At 38.4% G+C, this 23571-nt stretch overlaps 1 protein-coding gene across 3 annotated transcripts in view; it reads right to left on the minus strand.

The window, feature by feature from the left end:
- ZEB2 (zinc finger E-box binding homeobox 2) overlaps positions 1-23571 on the minus strand; it is a 58917-nt gene that overhangs the window by 2930 nt on the left and 32416 nt on the right. Inside the window, exons 7-9 of one of the 3 annotated variants that reach the window (XM_081939187.1) lie at positions 20486-22458; positions 16397-16577; positions 5722-5736 (exon numbers count right to left, since the gene is read on the minus strand). In XM_081939187.1, coding sequence (XP_081795313.1) covers positions 5723-5736; positions 16397-16577; positions 20486-22458 — 2168 coding nt within the window. In that variant the 3' untranslated portion in view covers position 5722. Of the gene's footprint in view, positions 1-5721; positions 5737-14882; positions 15297-16396; positions 16578-20485; positions 22459-23571 lie in introns of those variants that run through there. The other 2 variants (XM_081939186.1, XM_081939185.1) reach the window with 2 other exon arrangements.

Here is a 23571-nt window from a genome sequence, read left to right on the forward strand (position 1 = left end):
CCCTTGACCCTTTCTCCCAGCCTAGTTTCCCAACAGGGAATCCTAGATGGCACGTGTCATATCTGTCATGTTTTTTGTCCAATAGACTTCATAGAACTTATCTGGAAGTTCTATTTTTTTTAATAAAAAAACCACATTATGTTTATGTGAAGAAATGGATATGTTGTTGTTTATCTGAATCAAATTTAAGTTCAGACCAATTGAATACTGTATGTGTGCATTTGGGAAGAACTCCATGGTATACTCTCAAAGATGTTATTACAATTCCGCCATATCAAGTACATTCCCAGTCTAAAAAACACATGTTTGTGTTTCTTCCACCATAACCCTCTCTTGTTTTGAAGTGATTACATGACTCTCCAACTTCTCCATAATCATTCAATAAAATATAATCCAACTATATGAAAGCTCAGAGCCATGCAGAATCTGAAGGCAAGTTCTTTATTGAGAGATTTCTAGATTGCCTTAACTTTGAATAATAGTTATAGGTTATGGTGCAAAACCAATAATAAAAAAGAGAGACTTTAATAGGCAAGTTTTTTTTTAAAGCCTTCATTCTCTATTCTTTATTTTTAGCTGAAGAGCATTAAAAGTCAGGGGGAAATTAGCATTGTTGAGGGGCTACTGATGCCTGCAACAAAGGTATTGATAAATACCTGACTTTATTTAAAATCTTCATATTTCATATTTCTTCTTACTGAATTATAAACACATGACTACAAACCAGGAATATGGTTACTCTTCCCAATTCATTTTTTTCATACAACTTGCAATTTTAAGGGTTATATGCCTCAGGATTATGATGATATTAAAATAATAGCAGGTTTCAGGTGATTCCAAGTGCTGAATCTCGGATAAGGTCTTGAAAGTCACTATGAGCACAAAGATCTCAAACTTGCAATAAGGTTATACTCAAATTAATCTAACATTTAAAATAATTATAATTATTATCCAAATCAAGGCTTTACAGTATTGTGCAGTGAGTTGGGAAAAGCAAATGCAATATAAATATTTTTAACGGGGAAATACTAATTTTTACGATGTTAAAACACATATTTTGTTTGTGATTGATTGTACTTGAAGAGAAGTTGCAGAAAATACCTACAGCTATGTGTGCTTAGCCATTGTAAGTTTAATAATAATGATGATTAAACCATTGTTTAAAAAAGGAAAGGCGCCTTCTTAACAAAATGCTATTGTGTCAAAATGAGGATATATCTAGGGTAACATCACCATGCAAATGCTACAATCGCTTGCTTGTGCCATAATTTATCCACCTGTACAAGCTATCATTTGTATGATGACATGGTGGACATATCATCATTTGCCTCCCTGATCACCGATGAGAAAAAACAGTTGGAAGAACAAAAACAATGCCACCTCCCTCAAACTGAAGCCAGCTCATGGTAAAAAGCCAGAAAAAAGAATGATGTGCATAGCACTAGGTTGTACTTAGGATTTCTCATCTAGCTTGGAATATTTTTGTGATTGTGCTTGGGATTTTTCCAATTTAACTGTAGGGATTTTCAATGAAAATTTTCAGCTCATGCTCAGCTTTTTGCCTCCAGAAATTGTGTGGTGTTCTAATGCTAGAGGTTTTAAAGAAGAGATTGGACAACTATTTGTCTGAAGTGGTATAGGGTTTCCTGCTTGAGAAGAGGATTGGACTAGAAGACCTCCAAGGTCCCTGCCAACTCTATTATTCTGTTATTTTTGCTAGTGGACATGTTTGTAGAAAAAAAATGCTATGAAGAACGACAGTATTTGGTATGTAGGGATCCATGTTATTCATCAATGCAGTGTGGACAACCCAGAGCATGGATATGACATATTTCTAAAAATAACGAACCCCACAACTAAAGGATTTTGATTTCATCCCAGCCGCCTTGGGTCAATATTCTCTCCCATTGATGAGATACAATCTTCTCACTAAAGCAGTGATCCAAATCTATTTCAATGAGGTGCAGAATGTTGACAGGGCTTTTTCCATGCCAAGGACATGAACAGAGATTTTTTTAAATTGCAAATGAGCTGATAGTGCAGAAAGTCCCATGGTCAGGCTTTGAACAAAGCAACATTCTCGGATTTACTGACATTGGCTCTTGATAACCATGGAATACCTTTTACCATCTCAAGAGGCTACTTAATACGTTTTATTGTTTCGAGTTCTGAGGGATATTAGACTAAGTAATCCTAATGATGCTATAGGTTCTTTGAAACCTTTTGTTATAATTTCTCAAAATGGGTTTTACAATTATTGTAAGGATTTGAGATGGAGTAACTTAGAATTTGGTTGGAGAAGAATTATTGCCTCACACATACATTACATACCGTATATAGCAACTAATTATGGACAGAGAAAGGACTGTACTTCTGAGATGTCAATGTGGAAGCCGTACCCCTTCTTTTTTTAAATAAAATCTCACTAACTTCAAGAAATAAAATATTTAATTCATGATGTTATATGGACATAACTGTTCCCATGTAATAATTCTGGAGGAAGCTATTTGGGGTTATTGTGAATATTCTCTTCTATTGGTGGGTAAATATGGTTTGGTCTCACAACAGATGGATAGATCAACCATAAATTCAACTGGGAATCTCTGAACATAGCAGACCAAGACAAATCCAGAAAATGCTAGAGAATTTCTGGAAACTAACCATTCAGACAAATCAGCCATTGATAGACTCATAGAAGCAAAGCATATTTACAACATTCAAAAGAGACAACACAGAGCTAAAAAGGAAACAAAAATATCCAAGCACAATCCCTCTAACAGCCAAACCCAGATAAACAGGGATTAACACCAGACAAACAATCAAGCAGAAAACCATACCCAATCAAGGAATGACCAAAGATAAAACCCCACTCCACCAATCCTGGCAGGGCAGGGTTTAAACAGGGAGCAAACCCCATATTCACAAACACAAATGTTATCAAGCTGAGTAATGAAATGTCTGCAACCAAACAACCAGGCTCAGAGAGCACCAAGGACTTCGCAATAAAAGGCCTTTATATATTAGAACCTCTTTTTTTTCTAGACTAGGTAATAAACACTTGGTTTCTCCAACAGTCAGTAGCTATTCATCAATTCATTATTATTTTTTCTCAGACTATGCTGTTTTATTTCCAGGACTAGCTTTCCTTCCCCTTTCCTTCCCTATCTTCCCTACACATACCTTTCCAATACCCAAATGAACATCCGATGTTGATTTTCTCAGACCATTAACTCATTGGAAAAGTTCTTAAAACAGACTGCTGTTTTCATCTTACAGTTTCTAATTCCGATTATCTTTCCCTTAGACCTAAACCTTCTGACTAATTACGACAGGTTCTTCTGAAAACACAGGTAACCATGATCGCATGTGGTAACGCCACATTTTTAGCATGTGAACAGGCTGGGCATACTGCCCATATTGGCTGCAGTATATGTAAGCATAAACTGTAGCAGGTATACAAGGTAATTGTCAGAACACATATGGCACGATTTGAGCTTATACCCAGAGCTTACTTGTTCATATTCATAGTCTGATATGATACTCAGTAAGAAGGATTACATCCTTCTCCATGGAAATGCATGCACAGATGCTGAGCTTCAGGCTGGGAAGGGAAGGAGAGAGGGAGGGAGAGAAAAGCACCATCCTTCTCTTGCTGATAACAATCAGTCCATGGCAAGGTGGCCATGCCTATCATTACTATGCCACTAGAATGTGCTGGCTTTCGCTGTGGCGTTGCCAGCAAGAACCACCCTAGCCATGAGTTAGTAATGGGAGGCCAGTACTCCCCCCTACAAAATCTGGGCTAAATCTGGGATGCATTGACAGTTTTATGACTGTCTCAGTACAGAGCTATCTTAGAACACTTGCTAGGTAGCATGTCCTATAAGTAATAAGGACAATAGAGCTCGTGTCAGAGCATAAAACAGAGTGAGAACAGATCAGTAAATGAAATGAGTAACTTTAAGTGCAGGACCAAATCAGTTCCTGAAAGGCATACATTTTTAAAACTGCCCTTATTTAACCAGCAAAACTCCTAAATAATTACAGTAAAACTGTAATTGAGTAAACCTTTAACATTTAAACAAGTATTACGTATATGTTGTGGTTTACTAATTCAGTTGGGACTATATATATATATATATATATATATATATATATATATATATATATATATATATATATATATATATATATATATATATATATATATATATATATATATATATATATATATATATATATATATATATATATATATATATATATATATATATATATATATATATATATATATATATATATATATATATATATATATATTGCAGGTAGTCATCGACTTACAACATACATTTAGTGAGTGGCCAAAGTTACAACAGCACTTGATTTTATGTGACTTATGACCAGTTTTTACACTTATGACCATTGCAGTATACCCATGGTCGTGTGATCAAAATTTGGCACTCAACAACTGACATGTATTTATGAGAGTTGCACTGTCTTGAGCACATGTAATCACCATTTGTAATCTTCCCAGCTGTTTTCCAACAAGCAAAGTCAATGGGGGAATCCAGATTCATTTAAAAACCACATGATTCACTTAACAACTGCAGTGATTCACTGAAAATCTGTGGCAAAAAAGGTTGTAAGATGTGACACAATTCGCTTAACCACTGTCTTGCTTAGTAATAGAAATTCTGGGTTCCAATGTGGTCATAAGTTGAGGACTATCTGTATACATTCAGAACAGTGTATCAGGATATATTTTGAGCAAGAGGTAACCTAAATGGAGAGTATCAGAAACATTTCTGGGAACATAACCTCTAGAATTATAACAACATAAAGATTTCATAGTTTATAGCATATTTGAAGGACATAATAGGTAGACATGGGTTATGCCAGCAATGCCAACCTGAGTTCTGGCAAGTCCCAGAATTTCTTTGCCAGAATAAACATCTAGCTATGCTGTTTGGGAAATCTGAAAGATACCAAATTAGTGACTTCTCTCATCTGGGCATAGGGATGACAATTGGGACTAGTTGATGTACCTGATAATATAGCAAAAGTAGGTGTAAATTGGAATGAAGAACTGTCTTTGCCACCCATACTTTGAGTTGTTTTGGTTGGGTTTTTTAACTGAATAGTAAGGCCTTGGTGGCCCAGGAGGTTTTTAGGGCAAAATCAAAGTGGTATTATATTAATGTGGTTTTTATCTTAATTATTGTTTGATTGTACTGTATATTTTATATATAGTTCTCCATCCATTTTATATTGCTTTTTTAGATGATTGTTAGCAAGTTGTGAAAAAGAACTGTTAAATGCATATGGTGGTAATTCTCTAATACGTGAACCTTTCTTTGACCTATGATCCATTTTCCAATAGTTTTAAGTGGACAAGCTAGTCTCCCTTATTCTTTTTCCTTTACTTCCTTAGCAACTAGATTGAAGAAGCGTTCTGACTAACTCAAAAGCTTGCTACTTTGAAATATTTCCAATGCAAAAGCATGAAATTACGATCACACAATCAGACTCATGTGAAGCAGATAATTCCAAATCTCCGTTCCATGTGAATTTCATGCCAGCTGCAGCCTCAACATCTTGGCAGCAGAATGGATTATTATCGCTTTTTTTTTTTTTTTGCTGAAATGGTAACTGATGGACATGTGATAGGAAGAATAGCTTTCACTCCCAAAGACAGCAGGAAAACCAGCCATATTAACTGACCTTAGGTACGACTTCCTAAGATGGAAGGAGAAAGAGAGAAAGAACCAGTTATTTAAAATCTGAACAAGGAATAAAATGTTATTTTTTTTTAAAAAAAGGAAAATCCTTCTAATTTCTTTGAAAACATATGGGCATAAATGCTGGATGACTAGGGAGGGAAGATTTGAAAAAGCAGACAAGGAAAAAAAATGCTGTTGGCAATGTATGTGTTCCTAATGTAAAAGAAATCAGATGAAGAGTTGAATGCTTAGGAAGAATGGATGGCTTTCAGGTCAGTGGTGTACTCATAGCTACAGAAAAATGGAGTTTGAAAAGGCCTTATTAGGCCAGGCTCCTGAACCCAAGATACAGTACCTTGAACAACTGAAAGATTCCCCCATCTATCTAGGTATCTTGTTCTACTGTTGGCATGTTCAAGCTTAAGCAAAGCTAGAGTGACAACGAACTGCAGGGTTTTATGTTTTATTATGTCTAAATTTAACCTATTCTCTGTGAAAAAAAGATAGATCATTCAATATTTTTAGTTTTTGATGCCTTCAGGTTTTTTTCCCCTGAGAGTTTCATTTGTTCTTTATTCAATCCAGCAGGAGAACTTTAATACAAAAACACTATGCTGCCACATTATCCTTCCTTGTTTTTCTGGTCATCAAACAGAATTAAACCTCTTCTCATTGGATGTTTGGACAATCTGCTCTATGATGGAGATCCCTTTGAAATGATCTGGATGGAATTAATGAGGGGAAATTTTAAAGCTTTTCTTATGACAATTTCAACAGTATTGAAGCATGCATACATATCTAGATATATGATTCTTGACTAAAAGTGTCTTGCTATAGGAAAAATTATATATTTTGACAAAGTTTGTATTGTTCAAATACTTTTGTTGGGGCCTAATGCTGACCTTTAGGTAAGAAATCACCTAATTTATCTTCTTTGTCCTTTTTAAAAGGTCATTATTTTATGGAATAAAAGTTACGTTATTGTTCAACTTGTACTATTTCATCACAACCATAAATGAGAAATTATCATATGCTTGACAACTTTTACAAATATTGGTTATAGGTTTTCTTATCGAAAGATACAATAAATAATTATATCTAATATCTCCCTTTGCGTGAGTGGCAGTTGCTTTAAACTCTCTCCTGTCACTCACATGAAACGATCCCCTCTGCCCCCCTGCTGGCCACCAAGCAAGAAAGATTGGGGACCGCTTATCTAAAGAATCATATTTTCATTGTCAAGTATAGTAATACATCAAAGTCACAAATATAGTCACTGACATGTCTGTGTTTTTAAAAGTTCTGTATTTCCTGATTTTAGTGGTATAAGCATGAGTAGTTTTGGAAAGTGAACAATATAAGTCAACAATGGAAAAATTCCAGATGCTGAAGGTAGATTAGGAATCATTTGGCCAAAGGTCTGATTTTCTAAAGGTTTTCTTGAAGCTACTTAGGGATTGGGATGGTAAAAATAGTCCCAGTGGGGATGGTTTAATGGACAGAGTGAAGTGAGGCGGTTAAAGGTGCGTTATAAATGCAATTTGGTGTAATTGCAAATACTACACTTACTCTATTGTTAGTAAAAAGAGAGACTTCCATTTCTGGTATAAATTCCATCAGCTTTAAATTTATTCCAGGAAATTATGTATTATTGAAGTATATAAAAAAGAAGCCCTCATATTTAAATCTAGTAGCAGAAAATTATCTCCAAACAACATATGATGTTTTATGAATCAAACTCTAAAGAAGGAAAACCCATGAGATGAAAATTCAGAAAGGCAGCAAAAGAAAGCTGATTTGCTATGAAAGCTGAACAGCAATATTTTATTCAACCAGTGAGAAAATAAAAGTACAAGTTATATCAGCATGAATGCTCCTAAAAAACTGTTGCATGTATAATAGTAATAATAATAATAATAATAATAATAATAATAATAATAATAATAATAATAATAATAATAACAACAATAATAATAGTAATAATAGTAATAGTAATAGTAATAATAACAATAATAAATACAGCCACAGAGATTCTTACCAATCCACTTAAAAAGCAAGATAGAACATATCATGAAACAAGATAACAAGGCCTCAGAATTCAAATGCATGGCTTATCTATACGTATATATATTTAACTTTACATTTGAAAAAAATTAGACTAAATGAATTCTATGTAAAGTTTGAAGCTTCATGGGTCATTAGAGAAGCTCTATAAACAGGAGAAGAGTCTTTGTGCCTTAGCTCCAACTCTCTGGAACATCAGACACCTCAAGGTGAGATGGTCATCCACTCTGTTGGCCTTCTGAAAGGACCCAAAAACCTGGGTCTGCCAACTGGCTTTTAGAACCCAATGGGGTCATCCTGCTCTGGAAGCGGTTAGGACAGTGATGGTGAACCTATGGCACGCGTGTCAGAGGTGGCACGCGGAGCCATTTGTCAGGGCACGCGAGGCGCTGCCCTGTCAGCTGGCAGGCGCACATGCGCGGGCTGGCCAGCTGAGTTCACCGTTTTTAAAAGCCATTTTTTCGCCCTCCCCAGGCTCTAGAGGCTTTATAGGAGGCTGGGGGGGGGGAAAGAGCCTCCCCCCCCCCGAGGCCCTCCGGAGGCTTCAGGGATGGTCCGGAGGCTTCCCTGAAGTCTTTGGAACGCTTAAAATGACCCTCCGAGCAAACCAGAAATGATTTCCGGTTTGCTCGGAGGGTCGTTTTAAACGCTTCAAAGGAGTCAAGGGAAGCCTCCGGACCATCCCTGAAGCCTTCGGAACGCTTAAAACGATCCTCCGAGCAAACCGGAAGTCACGTTTTGAGCACTCCGAAGGCGGCAGGGAAGCCTCCGGACGGTCCCTGAAGCCTTCGGAACGCTTAAAACGACCCTCCGAACAAACCGGAAGTGACTTCCAGTTTGTTCGGAGGGTCGTTTTAAACTCTCCAAAAGCGTCAGGGAAGCCTCCGGACCACCCCTGAAGCCTTCGGAATGCTTAAAATGACCCTCCGAGCAAACCGGAAGTCACTTCCGGTTTGCTCGGAGGGTCATTTTAAGCATTCCGAAGGCTTCAAGGAAGCCGCCAGACGGTCCCTGAAGCCTCCGGAGGGCCTCCGGGGGGGCGGGGGGGGCTCTTTTCGCTCTCCCCAGGCTCCTATAAAGCCTCTGGAGCCTGGGGAGGGTGAAAAAAGCATGTACAAATGGGGGGGGTCGCACCTGTTGTGCACGCATGCGCACTGGGGGGTTGCACATTGCATTATGGGTGCGGCACGCCCGCACACGCCCCCCTGCGCTCCCCCCACTTGTGGCACGCGAGCCAAAAAAGGTTCGCCATCGCTGGGTTAGGATATTAGGAGAAGATCCCACCTCCACCCCATTTATACATGGTCCCTTATGACCAATTTTTTTGGTCAATCAATCAATATTCTGAAGGTAATACATAGAGAACAGGATTAAAACAAAGATATTTTTTCTCTCCTCTTCTTTAAATGTTTACAGATAATAACTGCCTAGAACCATGATGGTGAACTTGTGGTACATGTGCCAGAGGTGGCATGCAGAGCCCTCTCTGTGGGCATGTGCACTGCCGCTAGTGGCTCTTATGGCGCACACTGGCCAGCTAGTTGTACATGTGCACCTGGCAGCTGGTCTTTGGGTTTCTGGTGCTCCGGCATGTGCATGTGCGCACACTTTCCACTTTGGACACTTGGTGCCAAAAAGGTTTGCCATTACTGGCCTAGAAGATGCAGTTCTGCTGTATCTTTTTCAGGTAATTTCTGCTCTACTTTTCTTAAAGGGTACCATATTCATGACTAGTACTAGATCTCTACATGGTGTTCATGACATTCTGTTCTTCATTCTGCCTCATATCATCTGAATAAGATTCAAAGCCCAAAATAAAGCAAGCTCTGTATGAAAGAGCAGAGAATCAATCTTTTTTGAAGTTCAGAATTATATGTCCTGGAATCTACTAGGCTAATATCCTGTCTACTTTCCTGAAAATAGCTATTGTATTCTCCAAGTTGTCTGTAGTAAATAGGAATCGCTTTACTTGACCAGTCAGAGCTGCTTTTGTAAGTGAAAAGCTGCTTAATGATTCATATACAGACCACTTGGTTGTGATGCGTTACTTAGGTAGGTAACTGCGAACCCAACAGCTACTAAAAATTATTTTAATATCTAGGTAGCTTTCTTAGTCTTAGGTGTGAGACTATTTTAACTCCAAGTACCTCTAAAAAAATTAGATATCTACTTTTGACATCTGACCTAAATTCATGGTCATACTGACTCTGCTCAGGTTCCAGTTGGTTGTCTGGAATTGTTGACTGCTACCAACAGCTATAATAAAAATTGGCTCTAAATAAGTATCTCTTAAGCTAACAGAAATTGAAATCTTGTGTACTTATGTGAACTTCTGATTCCTGCCTTCTCTTCTCCTGGTATTTTTTTTTTACCCTCCAGGGAAATGGGTTCAAAACAAGAGTATATGTAACTTGTCATATAACTTTCCTTTATAGGCCAGTTATTACGTATTGAGGTGCCAAGCCAATGTCAACAGGTTGGACAGCTCACAACCTTCAGTTAAGTTAAGATAATTCGATACTGATCACCAGTGCTATTTTTTTTTAATTTTTAGATGCATATTAAAATGTTTATTAAAATTTGCAAAGCACCATCGAGGGTTAGAACACCACTGGGTCATTATATAAGGTAGCCTAAAGACATGAAACTATGAGAGATTACAATATTGGTCATATTTCACTTTAGCATGTGCCCATCATTACCAAGGTAGTAAAACAATTAGGGAGAGAGGAAGGATCCTTACACACTATAGGATTTAAGACATCAAGGTCCATGACCTCATATTTGCTCACTCGTCAAATATTATTGTGGTGCTTTTTCCTGGCTAATGTAGGTTCATACATTATAGTACTATCTTGGCTATTACTGAAAGCACACCTGTATCATGAAGATATTGGGGAACTGAGTATAGCATAGTAAATTGTTTACTCCATGGTATAAACTTGGAAATTACATGTGATTTCTATGTTTCAATCCAAAAGGGCTTTTGATTTGAATACTCCGAACATATAAGTAATAGATATAATTGGTTACAGCTGATTTTTAGTATTATGATTTTACTAAAGATGATGAATGACTTTTGTTGACCATTGATCCAGATTTTATGTAATTATGAGCTACCTAGAATCTGTGACTGAGGCAGCATACTAATTTTACTAAAATAATAACAGTAGAGTAGGAGACACTCCAAGAACCACAACATGATAAGGAATTCTAAACAAGGTAATTTACAAAAAGATAAATACTAATCCTAAAAATACTTAATAATAATTCAGAAAACTACCTTAGTGCTTCTATTTTTAAGTTAATAAATACCATAATGTGGCCAAAGCCTCAAAAATACTTTAGTGCAACTAGCTACCAAAGAAAAAGAGAATTGTATCTTTAGAGAGATCCACATTTTGGGTTCACTAAGCTAAGTTTGTTATTTGTTACACTCTGGAAAAACCAGAGGGAGGTGAAAACACTAAATGTCTCCCAAAAAGATGAAGAAAAGATAACTATTCAGACATGGAAAGTAAAGGTTAATTGCAGTTCAGGGAGTCTTGCCCTGAACACAGATTGAAATTTCGCATATATATTAGTAGATGAGACAGCCATTTCATTGTGCAGGCTTTTCCTATAACTTTATCAGTTTAATTTGCAGTTAATTTAACATTTGCAAAGGAGGCCGAAGAAGAAGAAAAAGGTGAGTGGCCTTAACATTCTCTTGGAAGTAAACTTCAGATGGATCACTACATAAGGTACATAGTAGAATATCAAGAGCAGCTAATGTTGGTTTGCATGTCTTTCTCCTAATATAGTTAAAAGAGCTGAGAGCTGCTGCGGTTATTACTCTATTCATGTTGCTACCATTACCGCCAGTGACTTGATCAGAAATGTCTACCAAACTTCTGGCTGCAATCCCATACCCTTATCTGGAAAAAAAAGCACCCATTTCACCAGAGATAGGGTTCCGCCCCAGGCGCTTGATGGAACCAGACAGGTTCCAGACGGAGCTTGGGCCACCTCCTGCAGCCCTGACCCGCCCTCGGGTAGAGGACCTGGTGGCCGCGTGGAATAATGTGACTACCGGGGCCTTGAACCGGGTGGCGCCTTTGCGGCCTCTCCGGCGGCAACGATCCACCCTGGCTCCTTGGTTTACCGAGGAGCTAAGGGTGATGAAGCGCCACAAGAGATGCCTAGAGAGTCGTTGGAGATCCTCCCGATCCGAATTTGACCGAGCACAGGTACGAGCCCATTTAAGGACGTACCTAGTGGCATTGAGAACGGCCAAACGTCAATATTGTGCCGCTCTCATTGCATCCGCAGAGAACCGCCCTGCCGCCCTGTTTCGGGTGTCCCGCTCCCTTCTGTTTCAGAGGCCGCGGGAGGCCCCTCTACAGGGTAGGGCAGAGGAGTTTGGGAAATATCTGCAGGATAAAGTCGCTCAAATCCGGAAGGATTGGGTCCCCTTCAGTGGCCCAGTCGAGACGCCAGTGGCGAGTCTTGAGAAACCTTTTTGGGAGGAGTTTGACTTGGTTGTCATCGAGGATTTGGACAGATTGCGTGGACGACTGCGACCTACCACATGTTTACTGGACCCGTGTCCCTCCTGGCTTGTACTGGCATCCTGGGAGGTTACACGTGACTGGCTCCTGGGCCTAGTGAACGCTTCGTTGGGTGAGGGGTCTCTCCCGGCCGCCTTGAAAGAGGCGGCGGTGAGACCCTTGCTCAAGAAGCCTTCCCTGGACCCTACGGAGCTGGCCAATTATCGTCCTGTCTCCAACCTTCCCTTTTTGGCGAAGGTTGTAGAGAGTGTGGTGGCTTCTCAGTTTCCACGACATCTGGAGGAGAATGATTATCTAGACCCGCGCCAGTCCGGCTTTCGCCCTGGGCACAGCACAGAGACGGCCTTGGTCGCGTTGGTAGATGATCTCTGGAGGGCCAGAGATAGGGGCTGTTCCTCTATCCTGGTCCTATTAGACCTCTCGGCGGCTTTTGATACCATCGACCATGGTATCCTGTTGCGCCGACTGGAGGGGTTGGGGGTCCGGGGCACCATTTTGCGGTGGTTCGGCTCCTACCTCTCTGGCCGGACACAACGTGTGTTGGCAGGGGAGCAGAGGTCGACCCTATGCCCCCTTACTTGTGGGGTGCCACAGGGGTCGGTCCTCTCGCCACTCCTGTTCAACACATACATGAAGCCGCTGGGTGAGATCATCCGTGGTTTCGGGGTGGGATATCATCTGTACGCTGATGATACTCAGCTGTACATTTCCACCCCGAACCACCCCAACGAGGCCGTCGAAGTGATGTCCCGGTGTGTGGAAGCCGTACGGATCTGGATGGATGACAACCGACTCAGGCTCAACCCTTCCAAGACGGAGTGGCTGTGGGTTCCAGCTCCCCGGTTCAACCAGATAATTCCATCTCTGGCCATTGGGGGCATTCAACTCGCCCCCGTGGAGCGGGCGCGCAATTTGGGCGTCCTCCTAGATGCCAGGCTGTCCATGGATGAACATGTGACAGCCGTGGCCAGGGGGGCGTTCCACCAGGTTCGCCTGGTGCGCCAATTGCGCCCCCTATTGGACCGGGACGCCCTACGCACAGTCACCCATGAGCTGGTGACGTCTCGCCTGGACTACTGTAACGCTCTCTACATGGGGCTTCCCTTGAAATGCGCTCGGAGACTGCAGTTGGTCCAGAATGCGGCCGCGCGGGTGATTATGGGGAGTACCAAGTACTCCCATGTGACACCTCTCCTGCGCGAGCTGCACTGGCTTCCTGTGGTCTATCGAGTGCGTTTCAAGGTCTTGATTACGATCTTTAAAGCGCTCCATGGCTCAGGACCTAGTTACCTGCGGGATCGTATTCTGCCCCATACATCCCTACGACCCATCCGCTCGCACAGAGAGGGACTTCTCCAGGTGCCGTCCACCAGACAGTGCCATGGGGCGGCGCCTAGGAGCAGAGCCTTCTCTGTGGCGGGCCCAGCCCTGTGGAATGACCTCCCCCCGGATATTAGGACCACTACTGACCTCCGCTCATTCCGTGTCAAGCTCAAGACCCACCTTTTCCAAATAGCTGGCCTGGCTCAACCATAACTTCGTATCGCTCCTGATGGGTTTTTTAATTTAGTAATTTTATTTAAGGGGATTTTAAATTGTGTTTTTAATTGTCTTTCACTTATAAGTCAACTCTCCTCCATGCACATATGTATATGTCTCTGTTCTTTTTGTATATATGTTTGTCTTATGTGTATTTTTATTTGTTTTGATTGTACGTCGTCCTTCGGGAGAGGGTTGCGGCTAATCAAATAAAAATTATTATTATTATTATTATTATTATTATTATTATTATTATTATTATTATTATCATCATCATCATCATCATCATCATCATCATCATCATCATCATCAGTGGGATTTGCTTTTGAAGAGGCATGACAGGACTGGGCTGTTTGTTTGACCAAATCTCTTTTTACTTCCTTTGTAGAATTTAGGATAACATATTTCCTGTAGCTCCATGATATATGAGGTCTGTAGGCCAAGCAGGTACCTATTCAAAAAATCCAGGAGAATTCTTCCACTAAGGAACCCTGACAAAACAGGAAATCAGTCCAGACCTTGCTCCTCAAAAAACTGAGTTGGAAGTACCCTCCTCCTCCACTTTTAACTATCTCCTGGTCAGGCTCCAAATATGCACACAGAACTGCTAATGTTTCAAGAAATTTTCAGCAAAATTGAAAGGAACTCAAATCCAAATATCCTGCCTCCCCCCCCCCCCACTGTGCCAAACATCCAAGGTATGTGAACTTCATCTCCCAGAATTTTCTAACTAACATGAAATCCATTTATCGATAGACTTTTATTCTTCTATAATTTAACTCATTGCAATGAATGTTACAGTAAAACAGAGTTTACCTGTCATTTTATAAAGATTTGCAGAGAAACACTGAATTTCTTAAAGGAACTAAGAGGCAACAAAGTATCAATAACTGAATTAATTTACTAGCAATTAGTGTGATTTTAAATACAGAGTAATGTTTGCTGGACTGTATTCTCAAATGGAAACCCATTCTAAGTTAGCAAATAATGCAGGAAAGACCAATGAGGATATTTACAGATGCAGGCTTTCATAAGCTAAAGTAAAAGATTGTTTAGAGGAATAGATATTCAATTATTTGAAAATCATATATAATAAAATCATTTATTCAAGAGAAATGTATCCTGATTTTTGTAAATAAACAGGAGATCTATGCTGCAAAGCACAAACAGATATTTTGATGTTTTTCTTCATATTTAAAATATAGAATGTAGTGGTTCTTTTCTTTTCAAACTTCTTTTTTACTGACAGTAGAATAAACACCATTACTGTGAAAAATTATCTCAGCTTTTCAGGAACATGTGTTCCTTTGTTTAAGGCATCTTTCTCCAAATAGTTTCTCAGATGAAATGAGATTAAAATATCCAGAAATCCCAAAGTTTAGTCATGTTGGTTGGGGTTCTGAAATTTGTAGTCCTAATACTTCTGGAAGAAACCAGATGGAAGAAAGCTAAATAAATATTCTAGAACAGAATAAAAAAAAAATGTCCCAAGAATGACTATATCTGTCTATCTGTCTTTGCATTAAAAGAATATATAACATATATTTTAAAAGCAGATTGCAATGTCAATCATCTTTCTTTAGTTTACTATTCCTAAATTACTAATGATGAATAATTCTCAAGATCCAAATTTGTGTATAATTTTTCCATATCTGTAATAATGTATAATCTACTAAATATTTCTGAATTTTAATATAAGATCTGGGACTTTTGTCTATATCTATAGGTGTATATTTTTGGGTACGTGTTACAGATAACACATATTACATTTATTTTTAGATTGCTATTCCATAATAACTTCCAGCTTTTCACAAAAGATAATGATAATATCCTTATTTTCTCACCATGTTCTGTAATCAGACCTTCTTTTCACATGGAGCCCATTCACTGTGGCTCTGTGCAGTAGTTAAGTGCACACAACCTAGCAAAGCAATTTTAAGAAAACCTCCTGAAAGCAGTCATATTGTGAGGAATTATTCCTTGGAAAATAATAACTATACTTAACAATATATATTTTATATGACTGATATGAAAGAAGTGGTGCAGAAGCAAAAAAACCCAGCAACACACTTCTAAAACAGAAGCCCCTCTTGACTCTAAAAATTTAGTCTTGTCTGTGTTAATGCACAATTGCACATGCTTATTTGTTTAGAAAGAATACATTTCATGATCTATATACCTACCAATAATCATTTTCCTGAACACAGATGACTATTAAGAATTTAGCTATTGTTGGCTAAATTCTGACTAGCTATTTCCTCACTAGGTATTCATTCAACTTTCTGCCCGTTTTGAGATTATAAAGGCTGTCCTAGTCAATGGATTCCTTTTTTCTAGGTTGTTCATTTTTTAAATTGTTCGATCAGCTTTAAACATGTTTTTTTTTAGAACTGAACAATGGAAGGAAATGGAGAGCTGCAATAAGCAATGAGCATCATTTTGTTCCATACCTTTTCTGCATTTTATTCTGTAGACCTACCTATACTGTTAAATCTTGTCTCTATATATTGCAATCATCCATACCTGTGTGCTCATATTTGTGTCGCAGAAGGGAACTGCTTTTCTGGAATGTCTTGTCACATAAGTCACATGCGTACATGCCACTTTCTGTCTTCTTGATCTTCTTTCGGGACAAGCAGGAGTCAGAGTCTGTCATGTCATCAAGACCTGACATGTAATCTGGTGTTCCATCAAGCAATTCTCCCTGTGAAACAACCACATGTTTTGTAAAAAAAAAATCTCTGTTTCCATTTTTCTTTTTCTTACGTTCTTATCACATATTAATCACAGCCTATCTTTATAACTGGTTCACAGTTGCAACTTTTTTCAAAATGTGGAACCATATCCTAAAGAACACATTTCTTGGGAAAACTCTGCAAGCCTATTTGGACATTCGGTTAAATGCCAGTGCTCCATAAATGTATCACAGTTCTGCTGATGATGATCTTAAAGATGGAATGGCAGAAATTTTTTTTAAGGAAAAAAAAAACCCTCTTTTGATTGCAAATCCCAGCAGCAACCTTTATAGTTGTTTCAGAAGATCAAGAGATTCTTCCAAACAATTTGAAAGGTGACATTGAAGGTTATAAGAAGAAAGAATGAATTCCTCCAAGGAAAAGATTACCTAAGTTGTGCCCTTTACAAATAGCCAAGTACCTTCACATTCATAGAAGGACATGCTTGGATCAAACTAGATATGCTTTGCTTGTCTCCTGAATCGGAATACACTTTATATAACATGGGGCTTCCAAAGAATCATATTTTTCCTATAATATTTAGAAATACTTGGTTACAATACGGTGGTGACATTGTATTAGATATTTATTTCCTGCTGCCTCTTCCTACCTTTAAAGTTTGTAAATGAGTATATATAAACCAATATTGTGATATCACAAAGAAGATAATAATATTACAAAGAAGAGTGGAGAATCTAACAAGATACATAGGCCTACATCACTGAAGAGTTTCATTTTCAAGTGGCAACTAGGCTCTATTGACTTTCCCATAGGCTGGCATGCAATCGCTCTCTCCCTGTAGTGAACTAGAAGGATATGGCAATAACGGTATAGTAGCTAAGATAGCAGTGCGGTCAAATGCCAAGAGTAATTTGAGATTCTAGTGTCTGATATTATGAAATGGTATGTCTTTGCCGTGGGAGAGAACAGAAAATCGTTATCAGAGACCATCTGTAACTGACAAATCAAAAACAGTCAATTCCACGTATTTCTTTGGGATTTATTCCTGTGAAAAGTGACAATGATCAAAATATAATGTAATACTTTGTCGTACGACCACAGATATCAACACTGAATGAGCACCTTTTGGAGATGAGAATTGGGAAAGAAGAAGGAAATGCAAGTAACTCATTTTTCTTGTTCCTTATCCTCCATTCCTTCGTTTTCAGAGACAGACAAGCAAGATCACAGATTTCTATTCTTTTGAACATGTTCTGGTTCAAAGAACAAATCAATGAGTTCACAAGAGGGCTACAAAGATACGAGGGGACAGTAATTGTGATTCCTCTACATCTCACTCTATAGCAATTCTGAAATATACAAAGCAGACAAAATAATATATTTCAGAACATACCAGGGTCATATTTTACATGGACTATATCTTGAATTCCGGTATTCAGATTGCTATGAGAAACCTGGAGAGCAAGGTTTTCTAAATAAGATTGTGCATGTAAGGCAGCCTTCAATAAGTAATAAACAATATTTCATTTTTTTATATCCTAGTCTGAAACTCTTTGAAATTAAAACGAGCATTACTACAACTACACCTCTATGGCTTTAACATCATTTATATTTCAGGGGTAATTTTTCAAAGTAACTGGAATTATGGAATGCCAGAGTGGATCCGAATCTTATAAAAAATGCAAACTTTTAACTTTACATTTGTGTTAAATCCTAGAGATACAGTCTTCAGGTTAATGTCAATATCCTGAAAAATTAACAGATAGGTCCATATATCAAGTGAAGCTTAAACTTGTGTTTCTGAAACAACAGTTCTCTACTAGTGAGATAAAGTAATACGTATGTAACTGCTCAAGACGGAAAACAAACAGGTTTAAGCTTCACTTCATATATGGACCTGTCTGTTAATTTTTCAGGATATTGACATTAACTTCATAGCATGACTTTCAGCTTTGCAGATATTTTATTTTGCAAAACAGCTTTGAGCATGAGTTTTAAAATATAAACTCATGCCATATTTGGGTATGTGTGTTGTGTGTGTGCGTCTGTACACACATGCATGGACATGCACACACAAGTTAGAGCTACATAAGTGGTGGGTTGCTGCGGGTACGGCCCGGTACAGCTGTACTGGTAGTGGCTGGGAGCAGCTGAGAACGTACCTGTATGGTGGCTTGTTTGGCCCGCCCGCCCGTGCTCTATAGACTGTTTTTATGCCTGCACGCACCCCAACAAGCAGCTGGGTGTCACATGGACAGTGGATTGCACATGCATGTGCAGCGCACATCACACATGTGCACAGCGCACGTCAGGCTCGTGCATGGACAGATCGTGATCAGCGTACCAGTAGCACCAGTAAGAGCAAGCCACCACTGAGCTACATAGATTATTTTGCACATGTGCATACACATGCACCCTGTAAAAGTTAGAACACATTTAACTGAATTTTACATTTAGGTACAAAATATTATTATGCAATCCATTTACATGTATGTCTCCCTTCTAAAGGCCTTGAGCTACAATTTTATATTTAATTTTGTAATTTGAAATTGGGAATATTAATAACACTTTTTATCAATGCACTGTCTATGTTAAAACAGCCTTCAGCATTAAGCAGTAATGAATGTGGATCAGTGAATTATTAAAATTCTTTATATTTATTTTGTCTTGATCCAAGGAGAGTACAAAATTGCATGATAACATACATTTCCATTTGCTATCAGAGTTCAGTTTCTTGTACAAATTTATAACAGAGTATATTAAATAACCTTAAAACACATTTGAAAAGAGGGCAGATATACCATAAATTGGAATAGTGAAACATTCCATTGTGCTACTTATGTTCCTATTGTCCAAAGAGAGATTATGGTTTATAACATTAAGCTACATCTGATTTTTACATTTGAAAATGGAAAACATATTTACTGGTATGTCAAAGTATTAATGGAACTTAATGGATTTTATAGGAAAGTCCATCTGTTTGTCTGTCTGCTTATGTACCAATATACCATACCTCCTACCTATGAAAGAATTTCATTTGACCAAAATACCATATTTCTACATTTGCTATTTCTCAACAATTAAAAACAATGTTCACGGATACAGTGTATGCTTGTTCTGAATGCCCTGGTTTAGTCTTCATCATCTGAAGTTAAAGACAGATCTTGTAGTAGATAATGGGGAAACTTCCTACTTGAAACTAGATAGTAGCTATTAAAGTAGAAGAAGTAGATGTGATCTATGAGCCAGTTTCCTATTACTACCTAGAGTTTATAAAACAGCATTCTAATTGAAGATTTAATCTTTTTTGAAGATGGCAAATTATTAGATCCTTCTGTGTAAATGAAGACAATGACAGATGTTCCTTAAATACTGGAATTTGTTTAGAGTCTTTCCCAAAAGGTCTGTGGGACAGGATGAGTGGGTGGCACAGAGATATGTGAAAAATGGAATAGGTGAGATGAAAGTAAGTCTGGTTTGAGGATCTTCATAAACCTTTTAATAGCTTTATAAAGATTAGTCAGAACCCATTATAAAGAGCTTATTGCTGTATTATCATTGCCACATAATTCTCTGAGAAATTCTAAGGACCATGGTGAACACTTTACCAATGAAGCCATAGAACGGGGGTTGGGAGGATAGGGATAGGATGGGGGCACGGTGTCACTCAGGGTTATATTTATTTTACACAGAGAAATATTATTTCTCTCAGCAGCCTTTTCTTTGCCATTACAAGCTTACTAGGAAAAGCTTTCCTGCGTATGAATTCTTAATAATAAGAATCTTAATCATTCTTATAAGTTTCATTTCTCTCTTTAAACCATCTACTCATTAAAAACAAACTAAATGAGTCACAAAACATTAGAATGAGGTTTCATTAACTATTGTGCAGTCATGAAATAAGTCATAGCCTTACCTGAAATCCTTGCTTCCGCTGGTACTTTCGTCTTTGCTGCATGTCAGCAAAGGTAGCTGCTCCAGTTGGGTATGTATAGGCCATATGTGGTAGGAAGCTCATTTGATCTATTCCAGGATATGGTCGTAGGCCAGGAATGCTGGTCTGAACTGGAGGCATAAAAGTGGCTGGGGGAAATGCGCTCTGTGGTGGAAGCGTGGTATATAAAGGTTTGGCACTAAAAGGGTTCATAGCAAATAATGGATTAGTGCTTTTATCCAAACTGTTTGAATTAGAAAATTCTTTCTTGATAAAAGTCAAGTTCAGTGGCTCATCTGAGGTTTCAGATGATGAAGAAACACTGTTGTGGTCTACATTTACACTATTGGATTTTGTTTTGTTCTTTGTAGCTATAATATTTTTGGGTTCCTTCATTAGTTTTGGTAAAGACAAGTCCAAAGGCTCAGCCTGAAGCTCCTCAGAGGAGAAACTGTTTGGAGTGTAAGAACTACTGTGGGAGTTTTTGGAAGATGTGGAAGAAAGATTTAATGGTGAAGGAGTATTGCTCCTGGAGTGGTCCAATTTCTCAACTGGTTTAATATTGGTAAAGTGAGTAGGTTTTGTTAGCCTGAGAGGAGTATCACAGTTAGTAACACTATTATGAAGTTCAGCGATAGATGGTGATGTTATAGAGTCCACAGGCTTTAAAGGAGATCTGGCTGACAAAGAGTCTTTAATGGGAGTGTTGTTGGTGGCAGCCAGCACCACCTTGGCATTGCCCCTTTCCAGCGGTGGCGACCTGGAAATTGTGTGTTGGTAGACTTTTCGTTGTTCAAACCATTCTTTCACAAATTCCTGAGGAAGGCCAACGGCAATGGAAATTTTCAGTAGTTCATCAGAAGTTGGCTCCATATTCATAGCAAAATACGCTTTAAGTACAGACATGTGGTCCTTGTATGGGTTGATAGGGCTAGGCATTCCTTTCTCAGAAAGTACAGATGATAGGAGGAGAGCTTGCTTATCAACAAACATACCCGGTTTACTAGGAGTCATATTTTCATGAGGTTGGAGAACTGCCTTGATTTCTTCATTCATCTTACAGAGGTACCGTTCATGTTGATGCAGGGGAATGGGTCCAGGAAAACTTTCTTTACAGAATTGGCATGAAAATGGAGTGGGAATATTGTGGTTTTCTATCATTTTATCTTCGGTCACCAAATCTATTAGGGTGCGTAGCTTTTCTTTCTTAATGTTGTTGAGCTGCCTCCTTGAATCCGTAGTCAAACTTTGGAGACAAGCTTTGGCTTCGTTAACTTTTTCTAACGTATAGTCAATAATACTTTTAGTGGCACCATTATGGCTGACTACTGGAAGACCCACAGGTGGAATACCAGGAGAAGTAATGCCTTGTTCCTCTGGTTGAGAACATGGGTCCTTCATGTGGTAACCTTTCAGTTTGGAAATTTCTTCAGGGCTGCAGTCCATTTTCTGCCTAGAAACGGTGTTGTCTACAATCTGCAGGACCTTCTGCACTTCACTTAAATTGCTCCCAATTGCTGGGAATCCAAGTAATTGTGCTTCCATTCCCACCCCTAAGTGCTGCATTGGACTTTGTGTAGAGGCATGGACTCCTATTGGACTGGTTGCACCCAGTCTGCCGTTCATGAATGGATTAGCACCAGCAAAGCCATGAGTTGTCATCAGAACTTTGTACTCATTGAAATCTAGTGGTTCTGTTTTTATTTTAAGTAGGCCTGACTGCTCAGACATACTAAGTGGTTTTCCATTTTCCAGCTTGTTTCTCAGCTGTGTAATGGCTGAATTAGTAGGTGAGGAAGATACAGAATTAGGAGAAGAACCCGTCTTGATATTGTTTCTCATTCGGCCATTTACAGAGATTAAACCAATACATTTCTTGCTGCTGATGTGTGAACTGTATGAACCAGAATGGGAGAAACGCTTCTTGCAATTGGGACATTCATATGGTTTTTCGCCTGCAATGAATTTTTTAAGATTAAATTTTAGTAAGTCACAAGCTCAAATGGTTTTTAGATTTCTGTTGCAGCAGCTAGGTTATGGCAAGCTAGCAAAGTTTGTGCATTTCATCTTATATTTTCTTCCTTCCTACCTTTCAAATTATGTTTAAGCCTCTCCAAGTGGAAATAATTATCTAAAATATTTAATTTTCTGGTAGTCCTAATTTTGATTGCTGCTAACAATTGAGTGTGTTTGAGAATAAAGCTTCTCCTGCAATGTACTTATGCAAATAAGTTTGTAAAAGCTAAATATAATAATCTGTGTAATACCTAAATAGAGTGGGCAGGATATAATTTTGCAAGGCTTTTTAAAAAAGAGCACAGGCAACATGCAGTTTGAATGAATTTACTTTACAACAAGTTCTCTGTTTGAATAACTCAGCACTGAATTTTCTAGAAATTATTTTACCCTACGCAAATGAGTTTGTGACTGTTAGCTGTATCACATTCTACCACTATAAGTATGTTCACTTGCCCTTTATTCCCTTCATACAACATCCTAAATTGAAACAAAATACAAATTCTGCCTGAGAACAAGTTATGGATATTTATTTGGCTTTTAATTGTTGATACTTCCAGATGATCTACTGGGAAAAGATCAAAGAGTAGTATCTCTCCCAAGCAAACACAGTTCCTTTCTCATCCCTAATCTCTCATCTAAAACCTTCAATGATTGAATCTTTATTGTTATAAAAGTTAATTTAGTTGAGGGAGATTTTATTTTTTACATTTATAAACAAGTCTCACACTCTTGAATTCTTTCGTTCCTGCTTCCTTTCTCTTATCCTGTCTTTCCTCTTTTTCAGATGATGGTTTCCAAAAGTGGATAGGAAGGCATCAATGATGGCCTTTCAAAAGAGAATTAGAAATCACGGCTTAATTGGGAAACAAATTATATTTCATGTAAGCCACAGTTTTGTGGAATTTAGTTGTAAGGGAGAACAATGGTCTTATAGAGAATCAGACTACAGGAAATTGCAAAAGATAAGGAAATAGAAGGGAAGGAAGCAAAATGGGACTCCATTTTCTGTCATTCTGGAATGAGTTCAATAATTCAGAATTTGGAGGCTA

Source organism: Natrix helvetica (genome assembly GCF_964273705.1).
Source record: "Natrix helvetica genome assembly, chromosome: 1".
NCBI classification, from domain to species: Eukaryota; Metazoa; Chordata; class Lepidosauria; order Squamata; family Natricidae; genus Natrix; species Natrix helvetica.